The sequence below is a fragment of the Crinia signifera genome, chromosome 8 (genome assembly GCF_055691185.1).
Source record: "Crinia signifera chromosome 8, ASM5569118v1, whole genome shotgun sequence".
Classification (NCBI taxonomy): domain Eukaryota; kingdom Metazoa; phylum Chordata; class Amphibia; order Anura; family Myobatrachidae; genus Crinia; species Crinia signifera.
This window is the reverse complement of record NC_139224.1, coordinates 62,144,408-62,159,624: the sequence shown is the minus strand read 5'-3', so window position 1 is coordinate 62,159,624 and position 15,217 is coordinate 62,144,408. Positions and strand designations below refer to the sequence as shown.

General features: G+C 43.3%; 1 protein-coding gene across 1 annotated transcript in view; it reads right to left on the bottom strand.

Moving 5' to 3' along the window:
• Positions 1 to 6,957: 6,957 nt before the first annotated feature.
• The window catches only part of LOC146026153 (cytochrome P450 2D17-like), an 85,568-nt gene continuing 77,308 nt past the window's right edge, over positions 6,958 to 15,217 (bottom strand). The window contains exon 9 of the mRNA XM_083156566.1: positions 6,958 to 7,344. Within this exon, the coding sequence (XP_083012692.1) occupies positions 7,163 to 7,344 (182 nt within the window). The 3' untranslated portion in view covers positions 6,958 to 7,162. The remainder of the gene's footprint in view (positions 7,345 to 15,217) is intronic.

The following is a 15,217-nucleotide window of genomic DNA, read 5'->3' as shown; positions in this document are numbered from 1 at the left end:
TCTTTGGACATTTCCTGTGGCTAGAACTTTTTTTTTTCTTCAAAATCCTTCTTAAAAGATCTTATCCTCACACTTATCCAAACCCTACTTACAAGAACCCAGAATCCACCAAAATTTAGAAGCCCCATTATTTCTATATTGCTGTGACAGGTGAAGACTCCAGTGACAGGTGAAGACAGCCAGGGGCGGGCTGGGCCGGGGGGCAGAGTGCCATGTGCCCCCCAGGCCGCTCTGGCTGGACTGCTGCGGGCCACGGCTGCATCCACGGCCGCCTTACCTATGCTTACACTGCCGGCGGCCATGTTCCTGTAGTCTTTTAAACTTGTCTGCGGGCTGCGGCTTCAGGAACATGGCCGCCGGCCTCCACAGCTACGTGGAGGAGGGCCCAGGCCGGCCGCCTGTTGCCGAGAGTTGCAGGCGCGATGTCATGACGTGTTTATGTCCGGACTCCGGCGTCATGATATCTAAATGCCGGCGGCGGCGGCCAACGCGGGGTTGTGTGGGAAGCAGCCAGGACGCGGGGGCAGCGGAGACGAGTATCTCTGGCTGCGGCAGCCTGAGCAGGAGTGCCCAGGGTTGAAGAGGCAGCCGCAGCAGAGAAGGAGAAGTGCGCAGCGGCAGTGTCAGTGAGCAGGACCTGGACCAGGAGAGCCGGGCAGTGGGAATGTCCGGCCCCAGAGTTGAAGGCAGAGAGAGGCAGCAGAGAGGGAGCCGTGCTGCAGCAGCAGCAGTGTCAGTCAGCAGGACCAGGAGAGCCAGGCAGCAGGAGTGCGGCAGTGACTGTAAGTGTAACCAACACCTCTCCCCCACCCACTATGCCTGGGCTGCTTTCTTGAATTCCTCTCTCTCATCACCCCTGAGCCCCGACTGTCACCCTATGTCTGTCACCTGAACATGTGGCTTGCATAATAATTCACTATCTGTCTGCCTGCATACTGATCCTGTTAAGGATAATAAAAGTATTCCTAAGTATGCCTACAAGGGGCACTTAGCTATCTATATATTTATTTCGGAATTTTACATTAAAATATAGGGTACTTGTTTAGTTTCACGGTGGCCGATATATCGGCCGATCTGATCATAACTCCACTATCCACTACGCATGGAGTTGATTTTATATAGTGTGGCGAGCGCAGCGAGCCACCAAGCCTGAAGCGTGGCGAGCGTAGCGGATTACTGCGCTTGCCACACTATATAAAATTAACTCCATGTGTAGTGGATAGTGGGGTTATGAACAGGTAAAAAATCGCATCGGATCGGCCGATATCGCATCCGATATAATGCCATGACACCACAGGCTGCTCCCCCTGTATAATAATAATGCCATGACACCACAGGCTGCTCCCCCGTATAATAATAATAATGCCATGACACCACAGGCTGCTCCCCCTGTATAATAATTGATGTGTCATGGCATTACTTTTATTATATTATACAGGGGAGCAGCCTGTGGTGTCCTGTTTTTTTATACAGGTGGAGAAGCCTGTGGTGTCGTTATATTTTTAACGAAAAACCTCCATTTTAAGGATGCGCTGTTACTTATGGGCCAGTGCTCTGGACTTGCCCCCCGGGCTAAAAGTTGCCAGCCAGCCCCTGAAGACAGCAGTGTTCCCAAACTGTGGACAGCTGCGTCCGGAGGTGCTTCTTGCTCAGATGATCATCTTGGATGGTTGGAATAGGTTTTAAATAGAGCCACATCAAATCATTTTTGTGCTGGTATCCCTGACTACTCAAACGTGTAGCCTTGCAAAATAGGAAGCATGTGGCCATTTACACACAGTGACAGGCTACAAAGCTGTGGTGTGGTCCTGCTCACTCTGGGTCAGATGTATCAAGCTTTAAAAAGTTATATAGTGGAGAGTGATAAACAACCAGCCAATCAGCTCTTACCTGTTATTTGTAAAACCCAGCCTGTAACAGGAAAGATAGGAGCTGATTGGCTGGCTTTTTATCACTCTGCATTTTATAACTTTTTGAAGCTTGATACATCTGTCTCTCTACCACTCACCACCCTTTCAGTGACTCTGTCTTCCCTTCATGCAATATTCTTTAGCACACATCATTATTAAGTAGTGTTCCCCCTCACCCCTTGCTCTCCTCTGACTACATTCCCCTCCTCACCCCTATTTGTCTTTTGATACCGGAAAACCTACCTTGTTTCAGCGCACAACATTCGGATGGAACCCTGCTGGCCTGGGGATGATATGGAAGAAATTGCTGATGATGGCCTTAAAGTGCCATTACATGAACATCTGAGAACCACTGCCGGACCTGACCACATGGGTTATAGTACACAAGTCTCTGACAATACAACAATAATCAATGTACAGTAATAGTGTTGGAGCATGTCTCACAAATCTTCTCTGCAATATCTGTAGATGCAGTTCACATACCCCTTGCGTTGACACATTCTGAAAATTTGGCTATGAGGGGTTAATAATGAAAGCTACCCTCATATTGTAGTGCACTCCTCTCCCTCTGCCAGGATCAACAACTGTGGCTGTGCGCTAAGCACTTTCCCATCAGTAACAGTATGAGTCATCCGTGCCCTCTGCACCCTATTGTATTTGCATTGTAGAGTTCTTGGCAGAGGCAATAAGGTCATCCCAGGATATTAAAGGCCATGTGATTCATGCTTTGTCATAAAGATTGTTGTATACTTTTTAATACATATTACTGTCCCTGAAACCTACTTGGCAACACTTCTGTTACAGCTTTTAAGTTATATTCACACTCCCCCTATACTTATCTAGCATCTATATATTGTAAGCTTGGAGCAGGGCCCTCCTACCTCCATGTCTGTCTGTTTTTACCCAGTTTGTTCTATCATTTTCTACAGCTGTAAAGCACAATGGAATCTGTTGCACTATATAAGAAACTGTAACTAAATAAATAATTAGAATTGACAACATATATTTGAATATACAACTGCCCTAGCTGTCCAGCCAGATAAATCCCAACTCCACCTCATCTTGTTATATATTAATGAATCATCAAGGTACTGGGAAGTATAGAAAATATCATGTCTGCTGCACTTAGCAATAGTGATCTTGAGCAAAAATATGTTTTGTAACCAGTGGCATTGAGAGAGGGATGTGATGGGTCAAATTTGTCTAGGACACTGGAGAGAGAAGAGGGGCTTTCAGCACCACAGCAGCAGCAGAAGATACCCAAGCCCACCACATTGAGGTGTGATCATGCCCCACATTCATGACTATAAACCCTGTATTGCTAGTGCCCAACTTTTTCAATTGCAGATATCCAATATCTTTACAATCCAAATTCCTTAATTCAGTAGGGATATGAAAGGGAATGAGAATATGCAAGGAAATCTTGGGATGTTGGATTAGACAGGAGGCATAGGATATAGGGCACATTCAGACTTTTATTGAAAAATGATGCGGATAGTACCGTGATGGAATGTGGGCCCTCTTCTCAGCAGAGTGTTCCCCATATGCCTATCTGTGTGCCCCAAATGCCCCTAGTGTTTCCTGATATGCCCCCTCCACAAAAACATTTTCCCCACATGCCTATCTGTGTGCCCAAATGCCCTAAGCATCTGTCACATTGCCCCCTCATAGCATGTCCCCCAACATACCTTACTGTGTGTCACCATATACTGCAGTACATAACTACTCTACACCCTCTATACCCTGCACTGCATCACTACACATCCCCGTATACCCTGCACTGCATCACTACACTAATGTCCATCCCCCTATACCCTGCACTGCATCCCCACACTACACCCCCTATACCCTGCACTGCATCCACACACTACACCCCCCTATACCCTGCACTGCATCACTACACTACATCCCCCAATACCCTGCACTGCATCACTACACTACATCCCCGTATACTGTACCCTGCAGTGCATCACTACACTAATGTCCATCCCCCTATACCCTGCACTGCATCCCCACACTACACCCCCTATACCCTGCACTGCATCCACACACTACACCCCCCTATACCCTGCACTGCATCACTACACTACATCCCCCAATACCCTGCACTGCATCACTATACTACATCCCCGTATACCCTGCAGTGCATCACTACACTAATGTCCATCCCCCTATACCCTGCACTGCATCCCCACACTACACCCCCTATACCCTGCACTGCATCACTACACTACATCCCCCAATACCATGCACTTCATCACTACACTACAACACTACACTACACCCCCCTATAGCCTGGCCTGCACTGCATCACTACACTACTACATCCCCCTATACCCTGCACTGCATCACTACACTACATCCCCCTATACCCTGCACTACATCACTACACTGCATACCCTGCATCACTACATTATAAGGCCCTATATGCTATACTACATGACCATACACACTTTATTGCTACACTGTGCTACATTTCCAACAATAACATTGGACCATCTCAGTACCTTAAGCAGAAAATGATTGGGGCACTGTGCCCAATACACACACTGTGACCCCATACACACTGTGAACTTATACAAACAATGTATATACACATTGTGCTCCGAATACACACACTGTGACCCCCATACACACACTGTGACCGCATGCACACTGTGAACTTATACAAACAATGTATACACACATTGTGCTCCGAATACACACACTGTGAACTTATACAAACAATGTATACACACATTGTGCTCCGAATACACACACTGTGACCCCCATACACACACACTGTATAGACACACTATGCCCCAATACTCACACACACTGTGTCCCCATACATATACTTAACAAACACATTGTGTTCATAAGCTGGATTCAGTCAGTAGACAGCCCGGCCACTGCTCTGCCTTTGCCTCTTCTTCCCCCTGCTGCTGAATAGCTCTGGAGGCTAAACTCCCCTGCAGCTGTCCAGAGGCAGCAGGTCCTGTCCTCGGCTCCGGTGGAAGCTGGGTCCTCTCCTCTTCTCCAGCCACAGACACCAAACACTTTCATAAAGGCGCGCAGTGATTGGCCTATTAATTAATTAATTTATTTATTATTTATTAACAGTTTCTTATATAGCGCAGCATATTCCGTTGCGCTTTACAAAGGAGACAGTGATACAACAAACAGGGTATTTACAGACAGTCAAAAAGTAGGAGTGCCCTTCTCGCAAGCTTACAATCTATAGGGAAATAGGCATTGATACATAAGGATAGATACTGTATTCTTTATTGCTAACGGCAGAGGGCCCCATTAGTTCTGTGGGCCTCGGCCAGGAAGCAGCCACTGCCACTCATCCTGCCTCGGGTGGCTCCCACAGCCCTTGCACCTGGCCCAGTGCACCGAGACCCTGCATGCACCCCTCCCCCGGCGCTGCAGAACTCCTGCCACTGCCGCTATTGCAAATGGTTTTTAGTGTGCCAATGCTGCTTCCATGTGCCCGCTGCTACTCATTCCCTGCTGTTCCCCTTCAGCAATGAGGAGCCACTGGACACTCTTCAGCCCTGAAGGAGAACAATAAGCAGCCACAGGCACGTGGAAGAAGCAGTGACGGGACGTTGGCTGGCTACTAAAGAAAATAAATTTGGCCTGTCAGGGGGGTTTATGGGCTTGTGGAAACCGACCATTTCTTGGGAATGGCAAGAAAAATGCAGGGAGTGTCAGGAAAAACGCATGCGGGCCAAGCCATCTTATGGGAGGGGTTGTGACAGCTTCAGCTTGGATGTCCCTGTTTTACATCACATTGCTGATCGAGAGTGTTCTTACCTATGGTGTTGTGGCGTGGTTCGGTTCCTGTTCTGCTGCTGACTGTAAATCCCTTCAGAGGGTAGTATCAGTTGCAAGTAAATTAATCGGGGTTGCCTTACCAAGCATATTTATTATTTATTTATTTACAGTTTCTTATATAGCGCAGCAGATTCCGTTGCGCTTTACAATAGTAGACAGTGATAAAACAAACTGGGTAACAACAGACAAGCATACAATATATATTTAAAAAACGGCTTCTCACAAAGACAATAATTATCTTTCTCACCCGAGTGGCGACTTGTTCTCTTTACTTCCCTCAAATACGTGATACCGTTCAGTTTTGTGTAAAACTAAATGATATAGAGAGAGTTTCTTTCCGGTGACAATCCGTACTTTAAATACTTAGTGCCAATTCGGAATCACACACAATCTTGTACTCCTTTTTCTCTATTTTTCTATTTTCTTTGTCCTGTACTGCTTACACTTGATTTTCGTTTAATGTTCATGTATGTTAGCATTTTATGACAATAAAGATATTATTATTATAATTATTAAGTCTCAGGCTACGCCGTGTCTGCAATACCTTGTGGCCTATGTAACAATCATTAGATGATGAGCGAGTTGAAGTAAGGATGTGCACTGGCCCATTTTTTTGCATTTTGGGTTCTGATTACCTTCAGGTTTTGGGTTCTAATGGGTTTTGCCAAAACACCCCCTCAATGTTTTGGGTTCTGATTAAACTCACCATTCCATCCGGTGTAGATCGCGTCTTCTTTGGTCCATGTAGGCAATCCACAGGTTAAAAAACAAACAAACCGAACACTCTAATCCAAGAGGACACAGACATAAGTCATAGGGAATTCCCTCCGACAATCAGGAACGGGCTCCCTGGGAGCTCCACACCTGATTGACAGCTATGCAGCTCCATAGACGCGCATGTTATGAATTTTTAAAATGGGCGTATATGGGCGGTTCTCACCATAGGGCGTTAAAGATTTAACATTTAAAGATTTAAAATTTAACAAGATTTAACATTTAAATATATAACAAGAAATAGTATTTATTTGCTAGAAAATGTGATACATAGGATTTAAAGAAAAAAAATATTATAACGCATATTTAAAAAAAAATTAAATCCTTTTGTATCGTAATAAAAACTTTACTTTTCTCTCTCCTGAAATCTGTTCGTCTGCTCTAGTTACGTTTACATTCTCCCCACATGCCTCACACCACAAGGGATGTTACACAATAAACTGGGTTCAACTTTTTCCAATTGATTATAGATTTTTTATTATATTTAAATCACAAAAATGGGCATTTCACTGATATTATGATTTATAGTTTTGTTAAGCATCATAAAAAAAACCTCACAGCTATCAATATGTTTTGCAATAATTAGGAAGCATTTAGCTGGATATACCGTAATAAACAATGCAAATTTAATACAAATTTCTCCTCTGTTTAGTAAATTACATTCTTGCTACAGCACACACATCATAAGGATATGGGGTTAGTGTAAATGCATACACAGGGTCCTCACGTGGGCGAGGTTGGTCACTTGGTATCTCAAAGGTAAATTGTTGCAGGAGAGTTGTGAAGAACAGGAACAGTTCCATTCTAGCCAGCTGCTCTCCCAAACAAGCCCGCCGTCCTGCAAGAGAGAAGATTAATCATTGCCATATTATCAACATAAATATGAAAATCTATATACAGTATAGTATGCTCCAAACCTGTAGTGAACAACCTTCTACATCAGTGGTCAGGGAACCAGGGCAAATTACCCCAAATGGGGGAAAAATTTAATTCCTGGGGTCGCGCTGCCGAGACACAGACGGGCATGCTTATGAATCTATATGCATGCCCGGCTGTGTCTCAGCAGCACGACCATCCATTACCCCCAGGAAGCTCCTGGCTTGGTGGCTCCAGCATGCACAGCTCCACCAGGACACGGCCACACCCACATAAGCAGTGACCCGGTGTATGCACTAGGAGACGCTGGCAGCAGTGTCTTCAGCGCCATTTCATAATCAGTGGCAGTGCGGATTCGGCTCCAGCTCCCACTCTGCCTCCACCTCTCACTTCCCACTCTGTCTGCAATCCTGAGCCCTCCTGGGCTATATTAAATGTATGTACAATAAAATGTATATATATACTGTATTTATTTATATATATATATATATATATATATATAATCACAACCCAATAGTGTTATTCGGCGCCCATAAACAATTTTATAGTGAATTCAGTGTTTCCACTGTACAGCTATAAAATTATCAACCAAGATATCTTCTTAGATATAAAATATTTATTATAAAACATATAAAACACAAATGCTTTTGTAATAGAAGTATCCTCTTGGGATTGGGATCATACCAAGTACCCCACCAAGTACCCCACACAGTCAATCATTCTGTAGCATAAGCTATTAAGGGGATGTTTATGTTCAACAAAATGTCGAGCCACCGGATGCTCACTGCTGCCGGTAGCTAATGCCTGGCGAATAGTGCACCGGTGCACAGACATTCTTTCTTTAAATTTTCTTTCAGTCTTTCCTATATAGGAAAGACTACATGGACAAATAAGTTGGTATATAACAAAAGTTGAATTACAGGTCAAGTTATGGTGTATTTTGTAAATCTTCCCTGTATGAGGATGTCCGAATGAATCTCCTGAGAGCATAAATTGACAGGTTGTACAGGAACACCTGAAACAACCATGTTGAGTCCCTCCAAGCCATGTCCGCGATATCGGACCCGGATTAAAGCTGTTATTACTTTTTACTAGCCGGTCTTTAATACTACGGCCTTTACAATAATAGGGCATAACCTGATGCTCAGTAAGGGGTAGTGATTTATCACTATTAATAATGGGTCAATTAAACTTAACCAGGGCTGTAGTGCTGACAGAAGCTGAATAAAAGCAATTGACTCACGGGATTACCTTGGACAAAAATTTATCCCTAAATTTAGTCTGCAACAAAGAAACTCGATCTAGTTGCATTACTTTGGCCTTACAAATGAGCAGATCTTCTCTTTTATAGCCCCTGTGAACAAATTTTTCAATGAGAAAATTCAATTGTGACTCACAAACAAAACGATCACTGTTGATACGATAATATAGCAACATTTGAGAATATGGCAAAGAATTGACAAGGCTGTGGGAATGGCAGCTCGACGGTGATAGCATAGTATTGCGATCTGTCGCCTTAAGATAAATACTGGTGAAATAATGCCCGCATTCAAGTTGACATCAAAATCCAGAAAGTGTACATTGTTTTTAGAAATCTCAAATGTAAACTTAATGGCATTTTCAGTAGTATTATGTGTCTCAATTAATTCTCTCAACGTAGCTTCGTCCCCCTGCCAGACGGCAAACAGGTCATCGATATATCTTTTGAAAATAATAAAGTGATAAGCAAAAGAAATATTGGACACAAAAATATCATATTCAGCATAAAACATAAATATATTTGCATAAGATGGAGCTACTGAACTACCCATCGCGCATCCGCGAATCTGTAAATAAAAAGTATTGTTGTTCATGTCACCTCCCCACACTATCGGACTCAGCCATTAACTTACTCAATTCCCCTATATCACCTGAAGACGTAAATACTGCGTTGAAGTCGCAGAAACCGTCAAAAGCTCCAGGTCCCGACGGGTTTCCTATGTCTTATTACAAGACATTTTCAGGATTGTTGGTCCCAAGGTTGGCCGAGGTTTTTAATAAAATTATGTCAGGGGAGAGGTTTCCTGCCGAGTCAATGAAATCTGCTATCATTGTACTGCCAAAATCAGGCAAAGATCCCACATGCTGCACCAGCTATAGGCCAATATCCCTCATCAATGCAGACCTGAAACTTTTTGCAAAAGTATTGGCCACAAGATTAAGTGTATACCTTACCTCATTGATTGATGCAGATCAGGTGGGTTTTGTTCCAACGAGACAGGCCCTGGACAACACGAGACGAGCCATCAACCTGATCTCATACATCAATAAGACCAAAACCCCGGCGATCCTGCTCTCACTAGACGCAGAGAAGGCCTTTGACCGCCTCTCTTGGCCTTTTATGTTTCAGACACTGAAGACTTACGGTTTTTGTGGGGGCTTCCTGTCAGCCATACAAGCTTTGTACCATAGTCCAAAAGCTGTGGTTACCACCAATGGTGTCATTTCCCGGCCCTTCGGTCTGGGAAATGGCACCCGGCAGGGGTGCCCATTGTCCCCTTTACTGTACGCCCTTAGTATCGAACCCCTGGCAGCCCACATCAGGAAGAACCAGGATATACAGGGGATTACGGTTCGGGGCTCCCAATATAAAATATCGTTATTTGCAGATGATGTCCTGTTAACACTGTCTTCTCCACTGACTTCACTCCCAAACCTTCAGGCTGAACTCTCACTATACGGTAGCCTCTCAGATCACAAAGTAAATAACTCAAAATCGGAAGCATTAGCATTTCACCTTCCCAACACCTCCACGGAATTATTAGAGTCAAACTTTAATTACATTTGGCGCCCCCAATCTATAAAGTACTTGGGTGTACAGATAACAAAACACTTTGACCAATTATTTAAAGCCAACTACGAACCTCTTCTATGCTCCATTAAAAAAGATCTAGCAACCTGGTCCCCTTTATTTATATCTTGGACAGGCCGGATAAATTCGATTAAAATGAACATCTTAACCCGAATATTATACCTATTTCAAACGATCCCAATAGTGGTCCCTACTTCTTACCTTCGTACAATTCAGTCTTTATGTGGCAAATTTGTATGGTCAAACAAATCCCCTAGATTAAACAGATCCTGCCTAGCGAAATCTTCTTCCAATGGCGGACTGGGCCTCCCTATATTTGAACGCTACTTTCAGGTTACGCAATTGGGCCATGTTGTAGCTTGGCATATGCAGACGGGGGTCAAGAAATGGGTATCTCTAGAGAGCGAACTAATTAACTACCATTCAGTTTGTTTCCTCCCCTGGCTACCGCCGAAATTGAGACCAGCCTCAGTACTGGAAACCCCTTGTGTCCACTCTGTGTTAAGAACGTGGGACTATCTAAACAAAAAACTCCAACTGGCACCATATCCCTCCCCTCTCACCCCTCTCTGGCGACACCCGGACTTTCCTTTGGGATGTATGTCTCCTTACTCACAACCCTGGATCTCAGCAGGTATCACTCGTCTATCGCACATTTCAGGGGAATTCACCCCTCAAAACTATAAAGCACTATGTGAGAAATATGATAGTCAGCGTCTCAGACACTTTGAATACCTCCAGATTTCCAGCTTTGTAAAGTCTCTATACAAATCAACTAAGCCCAGATCCCCACTTCCCATTGAACGTTTCTGTATTTACAGTCCAGACCGCAGGGGAGCAATCTCATATCTATACTCCCTGTTGGCAGACAAACCCCCGGCTAAAGAACCTTTTGAGGTAGCTTGGGAAAGGGATTTGGGCGTTGCTTTGGAGGAGGAGGAGTGGTCAGAAATAAAAACACTAATAGCAAAATCTTCAATAAACTCGAATCTCAAGGAAAATGCCTTTAAGGTATACACTAGGTGGTACATGGTTCCCACAGTAATACACCGTATTTTCCCTTCTAGCTCTAGCCAGTGCTGGCGGAACTGTGGATCTCAGGGTACGTTCATCCACATATGGTGGGATTGCCCCCAGATTAGCTCCTACTGGGACGAAATTTTTTCTCTTTTAGGAAAGATATTGGTTTCCCCGACCCCAAAAAATCCCTTGTCGGCTCTACTTTGCAGACCAGTTGCAGGGACCTCAAACCCTAAAAGCAAGCTATGTGGCCACGTACTCAACTCCGCCAGATTGCTGATCGCGGCAAACTGGAAACAGCCTACCTTCCCTCCCATTCAGGCCGTTATCAACAAGGTCTGGTTTGCAGCTTCCATGGAGTATATCACTGCGCTGCTACATGACTCAGTGGGGAAATACAGATCAATTTGGTCTCCCTGGTATGTATATTACCAGAGGCAACTCCCCGGGTAAATGCGATCACGATCTCTTGCCTGATGCTCTAAAAGATTTAACTCTTAAACAGTTGATACACTTTCATGTGCAAGGTTAGATGACCCCCCCCCTCTCTTTTATTTGTATCTTTATTTTATTTTTTTCCCCTCCTTCCCTCCCCTCCCCCCCCCCCCCCCCACTGCTCTTTTCTATTTTTTTTTTTTTTTTTTTTCTTTGTGTTTCCCCAATGCAATTATTTTGCTGTTTGTTCGCAGTACTAACAAAAAAAAAAAAAAAAGACAGTGGTACTCTTAACGGTATATTTTATTTATATGCATTATACCATGTTGTTTGTTTACACCGAATTGTCTGTAAATGCATTGTCCAGATATCAGTCTCATTTAAATGTACTGTTTGCCACTGTAAAAATAAAGAGTTAAAAAAAAAAAAGTATTGTTGTACAGAAAAAATTTATTATGCAAAATTAAATCCATCAATTCAACCAAACATTCAATCTTAATAGAATCAAAATCACTGTGAATGGTCAAGAATTTTCTTAGAGCTGCCAGGCCAAGCGAATGTGGGATCATGGTGTAAAGATTCACCACGTCGATGGTCGCTAAACAGCAATCATCAGTCAAAACAGGAAGTTGATGTAATTGTTGTAAAAAAGGTAAAAAAGCAAAAAAGTTAGTTGTAACTTTATTAGAGGCTGTAAGATATCATCCAGATAAGTAGCTGCAGGCTGTAATAAAGAACCTTGAGTGGACACTATTGGACGTCCGGGAGGGGGAAAAAAACCCTTGTGTATTTTTGGCAGCGTGTAAAAACACAGGACCACAGGATGACTAGGCAATAAAGCTGTTTTAGTGTTTTCTGTAATAATGTTGGCATCCAGACCCATCTGTAGAATGCTAAGTAGATTCTGCTGACATTGTGTAGTAGGATTGGCTGAAAGTTGCCGGTAAGTACTTGTGTCAGACAGTTGTCGCGTGGCTTCCTTATCGTAGTCTGATAGATCCTGTAGGACGATGGTGCCACCCTTACCAGCTTGTCGAATGACAAGATTTTTGTTGTTACTCAAATTTTTGAGAGCCATACGTTCTGACGGCATAAGATTCGGGTGGGTGGTAGCTGAATGTTCCAATCAATCACCGGTAGTCCATAGTCAATCATCCGTGAAAAAGATTTAATACTCGGATTAGAGGAATTTGGTTCAAAAGAGGAGACTGTTCCAAATTTTTAAGTGCAGGAGGTAATCTTGGACTGGCAATGGTGCTATACTGCGGCTGGTTTGCAAAAAATTCTTGGAGCTTAATCTTCCTAAAAAGCTCATGCTTCTCTATTTGCTACTGTAGATCGTTGAAAGGGACAGAAGGCACAAAGGACTCAACAACTTAGTCTCACTATGCGAAAGCTCATATGAAGAGAGGTTATAATTAAACTCTCTGGTTCGTCGGGGGTTGGCCTGGACTCTGTCCTCCTTTTCCACTGTTGGCCCATTCTGGTATAACGCCTTTTTGGCCTGTCATAAGGCCACCGCGGCCTCGCCGTGGGGCCACCCCTAAAAGGACACCTGAAGGCTTGTCGTGTTCCAGATCGCTATTTGAGCTTGCATGGTCATGAGACGACTCAGTTTCAAACCGATCAAGGGGGTTTTTTTTAGTTGTCGTTTGTTATGGTGAAAAAAGGCTTGTTTATTGTCATCGCCAGGATTACCCGCTAGCCATCCGTAGACAGTATGCCTATCATAGTCCCCTTGTACATTTGTTTAATGTCCCTGTCCATCTTTTACAGAATTGCGGGTCATACCGACCAATCGTAGGGCAGCTTCTAACGCGGATACCGCGAGGTATCATATTAGTCTGGTAATAGTCACTCAAAGAGAGTGCATGTAGATGATAATCTACCTCTTTCTTTTTCAGTCGCAATAAATCACGGTAGATAATATCGGTTGATAAAGCCTCCACCTCATCATCAATCCCCTTCTCCAACAAAATGGTGTTAATTTCGGCATCAAAAAATGAGTGAATATCTCCAATCGGAAAGTTAAATTGTCCAATGCAATCATCATCAGCCATATTGGACAGTCTGTACGAATTCACAGATGCACAATCCGTATGTTCCCAGTAAGTCAGTCACTCGTTTGTTTATAAAACCACACTTTACATGTGAAAAGCAACAATGCAAAAAAAGGGGGAAAGTCCAGAAAACCAGTATAAAAGTACTTTACAGATGAAATGAATAAACTTGTATGCTCTTTTGGCATAAGAGCAGACAGATTATATCCAGCGGGGGTTTGGCACTCCCTGTAACAAATAATCAGGAGCCGGTGCCTTTACTGTAGCAGATTCTAAGTAGACAGAGGTGCAGCACTCGTGGCCAATTTTCAAAAAAACCCAATGACGCCAAGTAGCAACAACGTTTAAATTTACGAAATAAATTTTTATCAGGTTACAAAACATAACACAAAGACACATACCTTTATAGTAACACCCACCCGAATCTTATGCCGTCAGAACGTATGGCCCTCAAAAATTTAAGTGACAACAAAAATCTTGTCATTCGACAAGCTGATAAGGGTGGCGCCATTGTCCTACAGGATCTATCAGACTACAATAAGGAAGCCATGCGACAACTATCTGACACAAGTACTTACAGTACCGGCAACTTTCAGCCAATCCTACTACACAATGTCAGCAGAAGCTATTATTACAGAAAACACTAAAACAGCTTTATTGCCTAGTCATCCTGTGGTCCCGTGTTTTTACAGGCTGCCAAAAATCCACAAGGGTTTGTTTCCCACTCCCGGATGTCCAATAGTGTCCGCTCGTGGTTCTTTATTACAGCCTGCAGCTACTTATCTGGATGATATCTTACAGCCTCTAATAAACTTACAACTGACTTTTTTGCTGGACGCCACTACCTTTTTCCAACAATTACATCAACTTCCTGTTTTGACTGATGATTGCTGTTTAGCGACCATCGATGTGGTAAATCTTTACACCATGATATATTTATTTTTTTCTGCCGAATATGATATTTTTCTGTCCAATATTTCCTTTGCTAATCACTTTATTATTTTCAAAAGATATATCGATATCCTGTTTGCCATCTGTCAGGGGGACAAAGCTACGTTAAGAGAATTAATTGAGACACATAATACTACGGAAAATGCCATTAAGTTTAGATTTGAGAGTTCTAAAAACAATGTACACTTTCTGGATGTTGATGTCAACTTGAATGTGGGCATCATTTCCACCAGTGTGTATCTTAAGGCGACAGATCGCGATACTATGCTATCACCGTCGAGCTGCCATCCCCGCAGCCTTGTCAATTCTTTGCCATATTCTCAAATGTTGCAATATTATCGTATCAACAATGATCGTTCTGTTTGTGAGTCACAATTGAATTCTCTCATTGAAAAATTTGTCCACCGGGGCTATAAAAGAGAAGATCTGCTCATTTGTAAGGCCAAAGTAATGCAACTAGATCGTGTTTCTTTGTTACAGACTAAACCAAGGGATAAATCTTTGTCCAAAATAATCCC